At 39.1% G+C, this 15,054-nt stretch overlaps 1 protein-coding gene across 3 annotated transcripts; it reads left to right on the top strand.

Annotated features, from left to right (window-relative positions):
- The first annotated feature begins 611 nt into the window (after positions 1-611).
- dcun1d4 (DCN1, defective in cullin neddylation 1, domain containing 4 (S. cerevisiae)) lies at positions 612-14,764 on the top strand. 3 transcript variants are annotated; one of them, XM_026946945.3, is made up of 11 exons: positions 612-723; positions 3,021-3,091; positions 3,884-3,923; positions 4,057-4,144; positions 7,818-7,906; positions 8,153-8,223; positions 8,920-9,011; positions 10,973-11,081; positions 11,593-11,697; positions 11,932-12,034; positions 12,489-14,764. In XM_026946945.3, exons 1-11 carry the CDS (start codon positions 705-707, stop codon positions 12,542-12,544), a joined length of 843 nt encoding a protein of 280 aa, XP_026802746.1. In that variant the 5' UTR covers positions 612-704; the 3' UTR covers positions 12,545-14,764. The 3 variants fall into 3 exon arrangements, with proteins under 3 accessions (XP_026802746.1, XP_034169706.1, XP_053098030.1); XM_034313815.2 differs by having other exon boundaries at positions 665-686; XM_053242055.1 differs by lacking the exons at positions 612-723; positions 3,021-3,091; positions 3,884-3,923 and having other exon boundaries at positions 4,098-4,215.
- The last annotated feature ends 290 nt before the right edge of the window (positions 14,765-15,054 follow it).

Below are 15,054 nucleotides of genomic sequence, written 5' to 3' on the forward strand. Positions count from 1 at the left end.
CCTGTTTATTGGTCATTTCATGTTAATTTTAACAGTTTCACAGTCGACGGTAAACAAAGGAAATGAATATTTAAATGAGATGTGCACTCTAGTGTAGAGGTAGTCATGGAAACCAGGGTTACACTAACGGTTATATATTTTCCCTACAATTTTTTTTTGAGTCACTGTTGGATGTAATTTAAACTTCAAGCGCAAAACAAAACAGAGTTACAACTTTCTACAAAAATATTTAGGAGGAAACGGATGCTCACACCCTACTGTAAACAAAACTATCCGTTTCCACCAATCACCGTGCGCGACACACGGATTGACGTGTGCGCTGGCCAATGACACGAATACAAAACAAGAGTTTCCGGGTGGGCGGTATCCAATCGCGTATCGCCAGAGGGCGGGCTTTCTCCTTTGCACGAGGAAGCCGCCGCGGCTGATTTGTCGAGACAAGAAATTTGTCCAATGGCCTTCTTTAGAAGGCGGGGCTTTGTTCTGAACTCGACCTATCATAGTGGACCTCGGGCGGGCGTAATGTGTTTGGGTGCAGCGGACATGATTGACTCATCTCTTAACCAATCGTTGACGTCGTGTGGGCGTGGTTAGGGAATTCGACGTCCACCTGAAACATTCGTGGGCGTGGCTGACACTGGCATGTCCCGCCTCCTGGCCGGTCTGCAGATTCGCACACAAATACAGTTGAGTGTTTGATAAAAATGCACTCAGATGCGACAAGTAAGTACATTAGTGTGTTAATAGTGCAGTTTTCTCGACATGTCTCGACACGGGCTCGCTGAGGGGAAACTTGTTGCGCGGAGAAATGCTTTGAGTTGCTTGGTGGAGCCGTGTTTTGTTGGCGTTTGACGCATTTTGTGATGTTAAAGTAGCCCTTCTGTCCGAGCGGTGATACACATCAGAGCAGACATCAGACCTGCACTGGGGCTCTTTGTATAGGTGTTTTTTCCTGCGCTGCCTTGAGGCATGACTTCAGGTCAAATCGTGCCTATTGCATTGCATTAGTCGTGTTGTTTCTGGATGGAGGAAGCAGTCTGATCGAGCTATCTATCAGATCCTATTTAGACAATGCACTTGTAGTCTAATTACCCTTAATACCCTGGGAATCTCAGAGCCCCAGTTCTGGTCACTGCATGACACACTCTAACATCTGCACTCAGTGCATCCAGGGCAGGGATTGTTCTTTTCTTTTTATTTGCACGGAAAAATACAGGGGGTGAAAATTGTGACGCAGTTGGCTAAATTTTGTAATGCCTTGCCTATGTGTCGTGCATAAGTGTGTGTCTGTGTGTGTGTGTCTGTGTATGTATATGTATATGAATGAGCCAACCAAAATGATCAGGACTCCTTTGATTACAGAAAGAGATGTTTTGTGTAGCATTCATCAGTTCATCAGAGTCAGAATTAAAATATTTCACACGGAATTGTGGGAATTGGTGTGCACTTGGCCAGACCCGAGCCTTCGAGCTGCGTCATGTGGACTACAGGCCCCACAAGTCCCTCTACTCCCCACATACTTTGTAAACTCGTCACAAGTTATAAGTGCATGCTGTTGTGTTTGGTGTGTTGGTGTGTGATTAATTCGTGTCCTGTGGCTCTGTAGTGGTGTGAATGACTACAGCATATTGACCCAGCTTGCCAAATGTGCCTCTTTAAGCTGGAAAAATACCCTCTATAATATTTGTTTTGAACAATTTATCTGCTTGTGAGTCAAAAAAAAAAAAAAAATCATTTTTGTTTGTTCTGACATTTTGACTCCCATCACAGTGTAAATTATGGATCTGAAGGATTGGATAATGGTTCCTCCTTAATAAATCTATAAATAGGCAGCCATCATTTTCTTAGTGTTCCTCTGCCTCATACTGACATCGTAATCTTCCAGACTGCAAGTATCCAGTGAACTTATTCTCACTGTGACCTCTTTATCCTCCTGAGAGATTTAAAACAATGGCTTAAAGGTACAACAATCGACTTTCGAACAAACATCTGATTAGTACAAAATATTCTAGAAATATGTACATGATAATAATAAATTGTGTAAACAATGGCGTCAGTAGAAGTCTATTACATGGCCGAGAAAACCCATGTGGACTGCGTGTCCGTGTTTACATTAGCCTCCTGTCAGTCCTTTTTTTTTTTTTATAGACACGCCCCCAATGCTTCACTCACCTTTCACTCCATCCCCATCTCAGTCTCTACAGAAAAAAACGGAAAATATAGCAGAATCTGGTTCCAACCCAGCCTGATACTTTTACCGTGAGCAGAAATATCATGCAGCGTGTCTAAACAGCTTAACGATTAACGTAGTAAAACGAGAATAAACATTGTGCTTTTCAAAGAAGGAGAAAGTGACATTTCTCCTAGACAGGTTTGTTAATGCAATATGTATAAAGCGTTGAATTTTTTAAATGGCCAGCTTTACATAACACCTCAAGTAGATACACATACTACATCTTTTTAGAAATATGTGTAATGCCAGATAGCTGCATCCACCTCCCGAGCTAACAGTGACACCTAGCTAACACCGGGAGTGATGTTCAGCTGAAAGACACATGGGAGCTCATTACAAAGAAAAACAGGACAGAGGTGACACTCTTGACCGTTCTCGCAGCAGGTAATCACTAACAGCCGAATTTCATGTATTTAGGGTGTTATAAATTGGCTGTTAAACAGTTAAATAGCTGAAAAGCCAGCAGAGATTTTGGGGACGTACTCATGTACAAGGGTGGGAATTGCAAGCAGGTTCAGGAAGTAAAAAAAAAAACAACATTTGACACCTACTCAACCGATAGAGCTCCAGTCGTTAATAATGCACCTTTACGTTACATGAGTTACAGTTCAACTCGACACGGCATGATTTCACGCAATCAACTTCCACAGCTCACTGTTTGACTTGTACCACATCAAGCCATGACCCACATCCAAACTAGGCTGAATTAGGCTGAATTAGTTGAATGTGCTGGTGTGTTGGTGGATGACTATTGGTGGATGTTAGCTGATGTTTGCCTCTCTTGCAGATTTTCAGCTGAACTCCCACTTGTCCACACTGGCCAGCATCCACAAGATCTACCACACATTGCACAAACTGGTAAATATCCTTCTTCCTCATCTTCTCCATGCACACTGACACCGGAGAAAAGCCATCTCAGAAGCTGCACACTTCAGAACCAGTTGTGGAATCTACGATTCCATTATTTGTAGATATTATTTTATCAGTCTCCTTGATATTGGTCTTGGCTAGTACGTAATGTCTGTTCACATAGGACACTGTGTATGTGTGACTAGCTAGTTAGCTATTTTGGAAGAGTTATGGTAAAACTATGATCGAGGGAACAGCCAACTGTCTGAGTTATTTTTTGACTTTCAGTTTCATATTTTTGCATAATTGTACTGGTTTCTGAATTCTGCTGAAAGCATGGTGTGTTTTGTCAATGATAATAGGCTCAGTGATAATTAACAAACATGAACGCTCATATAAAGTATATATATATAAGAGATATAAATACACACACACACACACACACAAAAAAAAAAAAAAATATATATATATATATATATATATATATGTATATGTGTGTGTGTGTGTGCATTTATGTATTTATATCTTATTTTTGGCATGAATTGAGGTAGTCTCATAGGTTATTGTGTTTTTTATTTCCTGAGACTCAGATGGGAGAAAGCAGGCAGCATCTGTGAAGGTTAGAGTCTTAAGAAAAAGAGAGGCTGCCTCCTGATTTCTCCACGCACACTCAAGCGCACACACACTTGCCTTGCACAGCAGTATGCTAATGCATTTGACAGGCTCTGCTGCTTTGTATTTTGTGTGTGTGTATAAGAGAAAGAGGGCCAGTGTATGATGCTGTTTTTTTTTTCCTCTCAGAACCTGACTGAGGACGTTGGCCCAGACACTCACTCCACAGGTAATAACTTCATCTGTAGTCCATTTATCCAACCCCTTTATAAACCTCCTGTCCTCCGCAACTACCTCACAGAACTTGATCAACATCCCAGAACCACTGAGTGTGTGTGTGTGTGTGTGTGTGTTGCTTTCAGCCTGTTGCTCCAAAGCCATGCCCCCGAGGAAAAAGAGGAGGCCCACTGCAGGAGATGACCTGTCTGCAAAGAAGAGCCGCCAGGACAAGTACACCTCACAACTCCATCCCTTCCTAATCATCTCCTCATCTGTTTATTCACTGAATCATCAAGCCCTCTGTGTGTTCGCTGACATAGCTCATATTCAGTCCATCTGTCTGGCATAGCTATCTATCAATCTGCCAATTAGTGGTTCACACTGTTGCATAGCAGAGAGTCATAATACTTTATTTGTCAGCTAATTAGTCCACATGATCCAATTTAAAATTAACTCTTAAATTAGGTGAACTCAATTTGCAGGCATTTCTGCACTTAGTTTTCTCAGTTTTATAACTCTAGCATTGTTTTAATGCACAGAAATTAGACACGCATCAGTGCAATCAGAAGTGGAAAAAGTACAGAGAAATTATTCTTTTATACTTTTCAATCATTCAGTCTGTGTATGCATTAATCCTGGTCAGGGTCGATGGATCCAAAGTCTATCCTGGGAATACTGGCGCGCCCTGCACACACACATTCACACACTCTTTCAAACGTAGGGGCAATGTAGAGCCACCAATCCATGAACTGACATGTTTTTGGGAAGTGGGAGGAAACTGGAAAACCCAGAGGAAAACCACACAGACACGGGGAGAACATGTGAAACTCCACACAGACAGAACCTGAGCTCTGGTCTGAACCTTGGAGCCTGGAGCTTCACCACTGCGCTGCCACTATGTAGTTTGCAAGTGAATTAATCAGAAGTAAAATATCCTGTAAATAACCATTATTAACCTTTAGCTAAAATTCAACTTGCTAATTGCCTAGCTAATTATTTTAGCTACTGAAATCGATGCTAGTCTAACCTGGCATTAGCAAAGAAAACACTCTAACTTGGTTAAATATGTGCCTCTGTGATCCACAATGCTCGAGAACGAGGCTGTAGAATCTGTGCATTTTAGCTGACTTTGGAGCTTCGTTTCCAGCAATAATAACATCTCAGATGCTGCCATGAAGCTCATTATGTTTCAGTCGATCATTCTTAAAGTCACCAGGTCATAGACTTTGTTTATTCAATCGATCAGTATTTTTGGAGAACCGGACTGCGGGAGCCCGACCGCCAAGTCCAGCTTCGATGCCCTCTCCTGTGCGTGTGCTCTCGTGTCACCTTCAAAGTAAACAAATGCTCTTTGACAAGAACTCAGCAGTAGCTACCATTTCTAGTGCTAGTTTGAAGCTGTTTTAATGTATATACAGTCCAACATCAAAAGTATTGGAACAGCAAGGCCAGTTCTTTTCTTTTTTGTTATACACTGAAGACATTTGGGTTTCAGATCAAAAGATGAATATGAGACAATAGATCAGAATTTCAGCTTTTATTTCCTGATATTTACAACAAAGGTGTTAAACAACTTTCGTTGCAGACCACCCAATTTTTAGGTGAGCAAAAGTATAGGAACAGATAGCAATAACTGCATCAAGCCAGCAACCCTCTGACATTATCAAACTGTTGCGTTCTACTTTTTTGTTGCTTTTCCAGGCTTGTACTGCAGCCTCATTCAGTTGTTGTTTGTTTTGGGGGTTTCTCCCTTCAGTCTCCTCTTCAGGAGGTGAAACGCTGCTCAATTGGGTTAAGGTCTGGTGATGACGTCTTTTGTTGTGATGGCTGTGTGTTTTTGCGTCATTGTCTTGCTGCATGATGAAGTTCCTCCCAATTATAGTGGATGCATTTCTCTGTAAATTGGAAGACAGATTGTTTCTGTAGACTTAAGATTAGTGAGCTCTTTCCAGAAGCAGCCATGCAAGCCCAAGCCATGACACTACTTCCACCGTGCTTGACCGATGAGCTTGTATGTTTTGAATCATGAGTAGGTTCTTTCTTTCTCCACACTTTGACAAGTTTCCATCACTTTGGTAGAGGATAATCTCAGTTCCAGAACTTTGTGGATCATCTCTGTGTTTCTTTGTGAATTCCTATCTGGCCCTCTGATTCTTACTGCTGATGAGTGATTTGCATCTTGTGGTATGGCTTCTATATTTCTGTTCTCGAAGTCTGCTTCAAACGGTAGATTGTGATACCTTCACCCCTGCCCTGTGGAGGTTGTTGGTGATGTCACTGATTGCTGTTTCTGGGTTTTTCTTCACAGCTCTCACAATGTTTTTGTCATCAGCTGCTGTTGTTTTCCTTGGCCGACCTATTCGATGTTTGGTTTTTGGTACACCAGTGGTTTCTTTCTTTTTCAGGACATTCCAAATTGTAGTATTTGCTATGTACAATGCTTGTGCAGTGGCTCTGATAGATTTTCCCTCTTTTCTCAGCTTCAGAATGGCTTGTTTTTCTCCCATAGGCAGCTCTCTGGTCTTTATGTTGGTTTATCCTTTTTAACAACAAATGCAGTCTTCACAGATGAAACCCAGGGCTCAGACCAAGAGTAGACATTCAGAGCTATTAATTGTTTAAACAGTCAATTTAACAGGGCACACCTGGGCAAAAAGAAACTTGATAGTCACATGTTCTGATATTTTTGATCACTTGAAAAATGGGTGGGTTCAAGCCAAAGGTGCCATGTTCAAAGTTGTTTAAAAGATCTAGATGTAAATATCAGGAAATGAAAGCTGAAATTCTGATCTATTGTCTCATATTCATCTTTTGATCTCAAACCCAAATGTATTCATCTGTCCATTCTGTATACCACTTATCCTACACAGGGTCACAGGGAGCCTGGAGCCTGTCCTAAACATGTTTTGTAAGCTGGTTGGCATATCGAAGTTGTCTGTAGTGTAGGAGATTGTGCCCTGTGATGGGTTGGCACCCCGTCCACGACTCACAAGCCTACAGACAATTTAGATCCAATCAGCCTACAAAGCATGTTTTTGGGCTGGGGGAGGAAGCCCCAGAGGCACGGGCAGAACAAACTCTGTGCACACACTGCGTAGGAGGGAATCGTACCCCCAACCCCGGAGGTGTGAGGCAAACGTGCTAACCACTAAAGCCACTGTGCATCCCCCAAATGTATTCACTGTATAGCAAAAGAAAAAGAAATGGCTGTTCCAGTTCTCTGGAAGGGACTCTGGGGGACAGTATCAATTTACATATTAGCTGGATAAGAGAAGTACTTTGAAGGTCTAATTAAGAATGTAATGAGTTAAAATTAATTTTTTTTTTTAAATTTCATGGAAATGTAATTAAGTAAGAGTATAGATAAGTTTTTATGTATTTGACAAATTATCAGTGAATATTTTGGCAGTTTTGAAATGACGCAAATGATCCGCAATGTTTTTGAAAGTCACGCCGTATAATTTAGATTATAATTCTTTTTTATTTATTAAAGTTTATTTAAATTTTAATTCGCTTCACTGATTCAGGCTTTACCTCTTTATTTAATGAGTTTGGGAAGTCTACAAATATAATATGCAAACGGCAGTTTTTAGTCTGTACTTTAAGCACTCTGACTATAAAATCAATCTGATAACTATGGAAACAGACAAGGGATAAGAAAATGAATTTTTTTTTTTTAAATTGTAATTTAATCATGTGATTATTTTGCAGTAGTAAAGTATAGTGTACAATATAAAATCGATGAAATATAGGCAAATAAAATCATGTTGAGATTTACATTTCAAATAGTGTGTTTTGTACACTGTGTGTATCAAGGTAGGGGTGTGTGTGTGTGTGTGTGTGTGTGTGTGTTTGTGTGTTTTTGTGTGTTGACCCATTTCTTGAGACCTGTCTTGGTTTTCAGTGTCTACAGAAGACAGGAGTCATCACATATCCAGGAAGCCGAAGCTTTCTCCAGTAAGAGATGTCTGGAGTGGTTTTATGAGTATGCAGGTAAAACTTATACACAATATCATAGTATCTTTTATTTCTGGATGACTAATATGTAATATGTGAAACATGTAGAAGAGTTAAAGCTAAAAAAAAAAGGGAAAAGAATTGCTCCTTGATATCCCTAGTTTTCAAGCTACAAGAAAGAAAAAGTTGAATATTTGATTGATGATCATTTCTGTAACACAGTGAAGTGCAGTGTATAAACTGTAATGCGCACATTTTTACCTGTATGCATGTCTGTGTCAGGTTGTGATGACGTGGTTGGACCAGAAGGCATGGAGAAGTTCTGTGAAGATATTGGAGTGGAACCAGAGAATGTAAAGCACCGTCAAATTCAAATAAATATTATGAATGCAGAATGCAGCCATTAGTTCAGCTTTGTATGTTTGTGTATTTAGTGTATTTGTGCATTGTCTATGGTAATTTCTAATTTCTATGTTCATTTATATATTTTATATCACTGTATCAGTTATATCACTACATCATTTATATCACACTAACTAGCTGGTTGCATAATAAATCACATTCTTTTGTTTTATTTAAGAAGAGAAATCGTTTCATTGGGCTTCATTTATCAGTCTTTTAGTAAAGTTGTGTGTAAATGTTTGCAAACCAAACTAAAAATTTCTGCCAGATTTACAAAAGTTTTGGAAACACTTTCTTCATGCTCACTTGTGTATATTGATGAACACCGAGTAGGATATAGTTTTTCTGCGATTTTTATGAATACCAAATCACTCGGGTAAATGCTCGTACAAAAAATTTAGGAATGAATCAGTTTGTCATAAATGAGGCCCATTGATGGCATATCTATACTAAAAATGATCTCATTAATACAAATTATAACTAAACCTTATGCTACTTTTATGAAGAGTAGTTTATACTACAGAGATTTTATTGTTCACTTGAACCTTATTCAAAAATCCATAAAACACATTAGATTGTGAGTCTATTGTCATGTGCGTGTGTGTGTGTGTGTGTGTGTGTGTGTGTGTGTGTGTGTGTGCGCGCAGGTGGTGATGCTGGTATTGGCTTGGAAACTGAATGCTCAGAGTATGGGCTACTTCACCCTGCAGGAGTGGCTTAAAGGAATGGGTTCACTGCAGTAAGACTGTTAATTTTGCCTAACCTGTGACACACATAGCCTAAAGTGTAATCCTTGCACAACCTGTGCCACTTTAGTGTACACTGGGGCTTTGCGATGAGATGATGTGTTATCAATATTGTGATATAATACCATCATGAGACACTTTTCTTCAGTGTCTATGCTTTTATTATTGACTGAACATTATCGTACTTTTAAAGTTCAGTAACTGACTTAACATTAAAATGTACCAGTTGTTTTATTTTCCCTACTTTTCTTCATGAAATACATGACATTTTTATAAAAACCTCTGAACCTAGAGTGGTGATTTTATTAGCGTTTTGTGTAGCAAAACCTCAGCAAAATTTATTATATTATATATTTCGAAGTACATCATGTATCATGAAGATGGACATTATTAATTTTCTGTGACTTTAAGCCTTGACCGCTCTGCATTTTTTTTTTTTTTTTTTTTTTTTTTAATTCCAGATTTATAATTTAAGCCTACTGTAACATTTGAACATTTGCTGAAAATGGTTCATACACTTGCTGCATATTTTCTGTACATCCGGAAGATTTAAAAGCAGCATTCGCTAGATGGTGCCTCGGACGCAAATCATCTCCCAGATACATACAGCATTCGAGCCGACAAACACACACACACACAGTATGGCCAAAAGTTACCTGACCATCACACCCATATGTGCTTGTTGAACAGTTGGATTGTCAGAGTCAAAACATCCCTGTCCATGAAGTTTTGTAAGTCGAACTGTAAAATGTTTAGTGATTTTATGCACAGTGATGTTAAACACAGTGTTGAGCTCTGTCTCTTATCGTCATCGTGATTATTGTCATGAGCTGCGTCTCAAATCGAAAACTCTGAGCTTACATTCAAATGTATTTACTAATCTAGAAAATCCAGAAGACTGGTACAGAAAACAGAGCTTCGGTAGGTTTGAAGTCTAAATTGAATTTTAAAATTCAAACGCTAACTGTAATAGGAAAACCCAGTTCGTGTTATTACTCAATAATGGTCTAGAATAGTGCATAGTATGTGATTTGAGACACAACGTTTGGTTAGAGAAAGGAGATGGATGGGGAAATTTGTCCATTTTCTTGCTCAAATTTTCTTGCTACTGCAGTGTGTCAGGATAGTGAAAAAGACTAAAATAGCATGTGTTCCCTTAAATCTTGACTCCCAGTAACATTTCAAAATATTAGCACACAAAATCCATCTTAGATATTTCTAATATTAGTATTTATTTGTAAAATAAATGAATGAATGCATTGTTTCAGGTTTCTCTTGTGACCCATTTATAGATCAAGTGACCCTTCGTTTAGGAACCCCTGCTTTAAGTCTTGTGATATTTTGGACACACCACATTTAAAGAAAGTAAACACCTGACACTTTGACTTGCATAATGAGTGGAACCTGCTCTGTTTTTGCCGTCTTCTCTTACAGTGGGTTTATCTATTCAAAAAACTTAATGAAGTTTCAAGTTTATTTGTCATGTGCACAAAATGTCAGGGACAGTTCAACATTGAAATGCTGGTTGTGTGGCTCAGGGAGTCTACAGCTGTGCAGTACTATATATATGTATATATATATATATATATATATATATATATATATATATATATATATATATATATATATATATATATATATATATATATATATAGAGAGAGAGAGAGAGAGAGAGAGAGAGAGAGAGAGAGAGAGAGAGAGAGAGAGAGAGAGATAGATAGATAGATAGATATAAAAGAATAAGGGGGAAGGAGAAGGGGGGGGGGGGATTATGTACAAATACAATATGTATACAAAATATGCAGAATATATTAGGGAACTGGTATGGATTCCTAGTAAGTATGTCGGTAATTTGCAGATCCTAAATGTAGACACTGGAACTGTAGAACCAGCTACTACTTCTGCTACTACTCAGCTGTCTTACAACGCGTATTTCGTTCCTCCCTTTTCTCAGATGTGATTCAACTGAAAAACTCAGGAACTCTCTAGACTACCTGAGGTCGATCCTCAATGATGCCACGAGTTTTAAGCTCATTTACCGATACGCCTTTGACTTCGCCCGGGTGAGTGAATGTAAATTTTACCCTTTACTAAACTCATTACAGCAAGTATTCACCCCTTTCTTCAGTGTCGTAGATAAAAAAAACTATTATATGGGTACTTTGGACTGACCCACTTCATGTCTCTGAGTTACCGGTCTACAATATGGGCTGTTTCACATCATTATGGTCCCTTTAACTCTTAACTGTGTAGCTACTCATACTTCCTTATTAATTGGTCCACAATACTGAAACATGCAGTTTTACCTAGAGTATCCAGACTGATGAGCAGTAAAGTGAGAGAGGAACGGTCTATAAGAAATGTATCAGTTTAAATAGTCCATGAACAAAGCCTGACTGTATTCAGTATTGAATAGTAATATGAACAGTAATGTGCAGTTCTGTGAGATGAGCTTAGGCACCTGTACAAGACGCACAAAGCTAAAAAGGCTGTGATTTATGGCAAAATATTGGTTGATTAAAACTCATGGTATAACTTCTAACGTCTGACCTCACTGTTTACGTGCCTTTGCAGGAGAAGGATCAGAGGAGTTTAGATTTAAACACTGCCAAGTGCATGCTGGGACTTCTACTGGGGAAAACCTGGCCACTATTTCCTGTGTTTAACCAGTTTCTAGAGGTACTGCTTTCATTCTTCACATTAATCATTTATGCCCAATTCACAATAATGTTCTTCGACTTCGACTTCTACTTCTACAGTGTGGCTAATTTAAATGGCTTAAATGGCTTATCCTGAGGCAAATGCATTATGTTTTTTGATACGAATATTATCCCATAGCCACAGTACTGTGGTCTGATCAGTAATCAGCAGTTCTATATCTGAAATCTGTTTTTTCTTTCTCTTTGGTTGCAGCAATCCAAGTATAAAGTAGTAAATAAAGACCAGTGGTGCAATGTTCTAGAGTTCAGTAGGACCATTAACTTGGATCTCAGCAACTATGATGAGGACGGGGCTTGTAAGTACACACATACACACATGATCCACACATAGTGTTCCCCCCCAAAGCGTTCGCCCTATCGTCGAGAGATTGCGAGTTTGAATCCCGATGATGCCACAGACATCCATGACCGGGAGCCAAGGGAGCAAAATGTGCTGTGCTGTCTGGGTGGGAGGGATGGCATACACTCTCTGCCCTGTCAGTCACAGTGACACTAGCCAGTGTGAGTTCATGTATGTGGAAGAGGGCGGATAGCGCTTTCCTCTGAGTGTGTTACACCGCCCTGTGATGCAGCATGAGCAGCAGTTCGAAAAGATGCTGTTGGCTGGCTTCACACGTCTTGGAGGAGGCCCCGGTTGGTAGCTGTGGTATGATGGGGAGAGATGGCTGGTGGGTGACCAAATTGGGGAGAAATCTGGGGGAAAAAAATCTAGAAATATTGCTATATAGGATTTACTGTTTTGTATTTCAGGGCCAGTTTTGTTGGATGAGTTTGTGGAGTGGTACAAAGACCGAGAGATGTCATAGCAACAACCGTCATTGCCTCTACCATCACCAACATCTAGAAACTAATCGGCAACAGGCACCGTGGCATCAGTGAAAGAATTGACTTAGAAATGGTCCTTACAAACAAAACATACCCGGACCAGGTGGGGCAAACTGTAGGTATCCTGCCAGTGAATTGTGTGTGTGTGTGTGTGTGTGTGTGTGTGTGTGTGTGTGTGTATGAAAGTGTGTAAGTGTGTGTGAGTGAAAAAGTGTCAGCGTTTCATAGTGTAACGTTCACATGTTGCCCTTCTCATAAGGGTTATGTGTGAGCGTCAACACTGATGATAAATAGGTAAAACAGCACCTCAGCCCTAAATTCTCACCTGATGTCCTGACCAACCTGCAGTGCATCATGGGAAAGCACATGGCCAAGCTCAGTGCCGCTTCCTGCCACCCTACTGTGACGTGTCTAACTGTGAATGTTTGAATGGGTGTTCAAGAGGGGTGATCTGTGATATCCCACATGGTAGGGTAACTCCTAAATCCCTAAATAGTTCCCTTCTTATCCTAGGTGATTAAACATCATGGGGTCTCATTTAAAACACAAACACGTATAAAAATAATCTATAATGACGATTTTAAAAAATCTGTCTTGTAAATGAGTCAAAATAGCCATTGCTGCTGATTATGATCTGAAGTACAGTGACCAAACATCAGATCCTCACCTGTTACATTACATTAAATCATTAAAAAGTCTCACTTATTACAGTGTGTAGTTAAAAAAAAAAAAAAAAAAAAAAGTCATTCCTTTAAAAAACTGATTAAAAGTTATCACAATGGACAGTGGCGTTTCATTAACTGTGAATTATAAATGATAAAAGTGCTAAATCGGCCCTCCTTACAGAATATTTTCTGAACTGCTCATTGCTATGTCTTTGTACAGATTAACTTAAACTGATAAATTACACAGGGTAATTATTATAAGTTTATCATATTTAATAACTACCTGCCATTGAGCTTTTTTTCCCCCTAAAATATGTATTTGACTTCTTTTATTTATCATCGTTCTTCCTCGTTTAGTCCGCATCTTTAAATAGCACATAACTGAACTATGTGCGTTATTGCTGTAAAGTTTCAGACTTCGCCTCACGTGGTTGCTGTTCTCGAGAAAGAATGCCAGAGGAGGTGACTGTTAAATAGTGACTTTTATCCTTTGTTGTCTTTTGAGGTATTGAGTTTGGGGGCATGACACAGAAGTGCAAATCTGAGGTTCTCTGTTAGAGACAGATCTCTTCTCTATGTCCTTGGTATTACAGACGAAGCAATGGTTGTAAAAAAGTGGAGGCTAAAGATATTTGTGTTCTTCATGTGATTAAGTAATGTAACAGGATTTTGTTAACCATACAAAAGTTATGATATTTCTTGGGCAATATAGTAAAAATCTTCTAGTGTGCCAACGTTAAGAGAGGATTATTGTTATTAAGTAGTTTTGCTGTCATTCTTATCTCATTGTTATTTTTCCTTAGTGCACCAATTATTTAAGACAGCATTGTTAAAGGGAGTTAAAATGCTCGTATTGGACAAGTAAGAGATTTAAGGCTAGAAATAAAAAAAAAATCTGCAGATTGCCCTTCCTTGGTCACTCCAATTCTACGGATGAAGTTACTATCAGAGCTGTATGTTTCATTGCCCCTCTGTTTTACGCATTGGTGTGCCCATATAGTTTCATGCTCTCCAGTAGAATCTACATGGATACTTCGACTCAAGCCGATTTACTTTAATGGATCACCCACAGACACGGTTTTTCTCTTCCTGTTGTTCCAAACAAGTGTTCCTTCAATTCACGTATTACGCAGATAAAATGGCATGATGAGGCTGTCCCTTGAAGTGGAAGGGACATGTGATGGGAAACAAGCTTCCACAGCAAGACCTTAAGCCCATAGTGACTGTTGCATAGCAACTGTTTAACATTCTAGATACATTTGTAAAATGTTCAGTTTTGTCTCTGGCTGTGGTGTGAAGCTAACTTGTCATCTGAGTGGACAAAAAAGTGCATGCGTACTTCATGCAGAGCTGTCTGAGTATAAATGATTTTTATTTTTTTGTAAATGTTACGGTTCTTTTTCCTTTTTTGTACAGGTATTTGTGAATTTATTGTGCTTATTTTTTTTTTCCACAGCCATGGAGTCATTGTTTTATGAAAATCATGATTGTCATGGTATCTAACGCTTAAATACACTTTCAACCTCATTTGCTGAAGCGTTTCTGTTTGCTTTCTTTTACTCTCCATTTTCACCACGTGCTAAACCACACCAAACAGAAGTCATTGCGGCACCTGAATTTATGCACAACTCATGTTGAATTTAAGCGCTTGCAAGAATAACATAATGACAAATTACAATGGCCGATGTATTGTTTTTTTTTTTCTTTTATGATTTGATACAGCTGTTTCATTGTCTGTATGTAATGCACAAAAATCATAAAAAAACACGAACATATACAGTGCAAAGAGCATAAATTTAATAAGTAAGTTGTTAGATGTAGTTAGA

Source organism: Pangasianodon hypophthalmus, chromosome 19 (genome assembly GCF_027358585.1).
Source record: "Pangasianodon hypophthalmus isolate fPanHyp1 chromosome 19, fPanHyp1.pri, whole genome shotgun sequence".
NCBI lineage: Eukaryota > Metazoa > Chordata > Actinopteri > Siluriformes > Pangasiidae > Pangasianodon > Pangasianodon hypophthalmus.

Coding starts and splice junctions, on each gene's coding strand:
- dcun1d4 (XM_026946945.3), top strand. Junction 3,924..4,056: donor CCCAGACACTCACTCCACAG/GTAATAACTTCA, acceptor TGTTGCTTTCAG/CCTGTTGCTCCAAAGCCATG. Junction 4,145..7,817: donor AAGAAGAGCCGCCAGGACAA/GTACACCTCACA, acceptor CTTGGTTTTCAG/TGTCTACAGAAGACAGGAGT.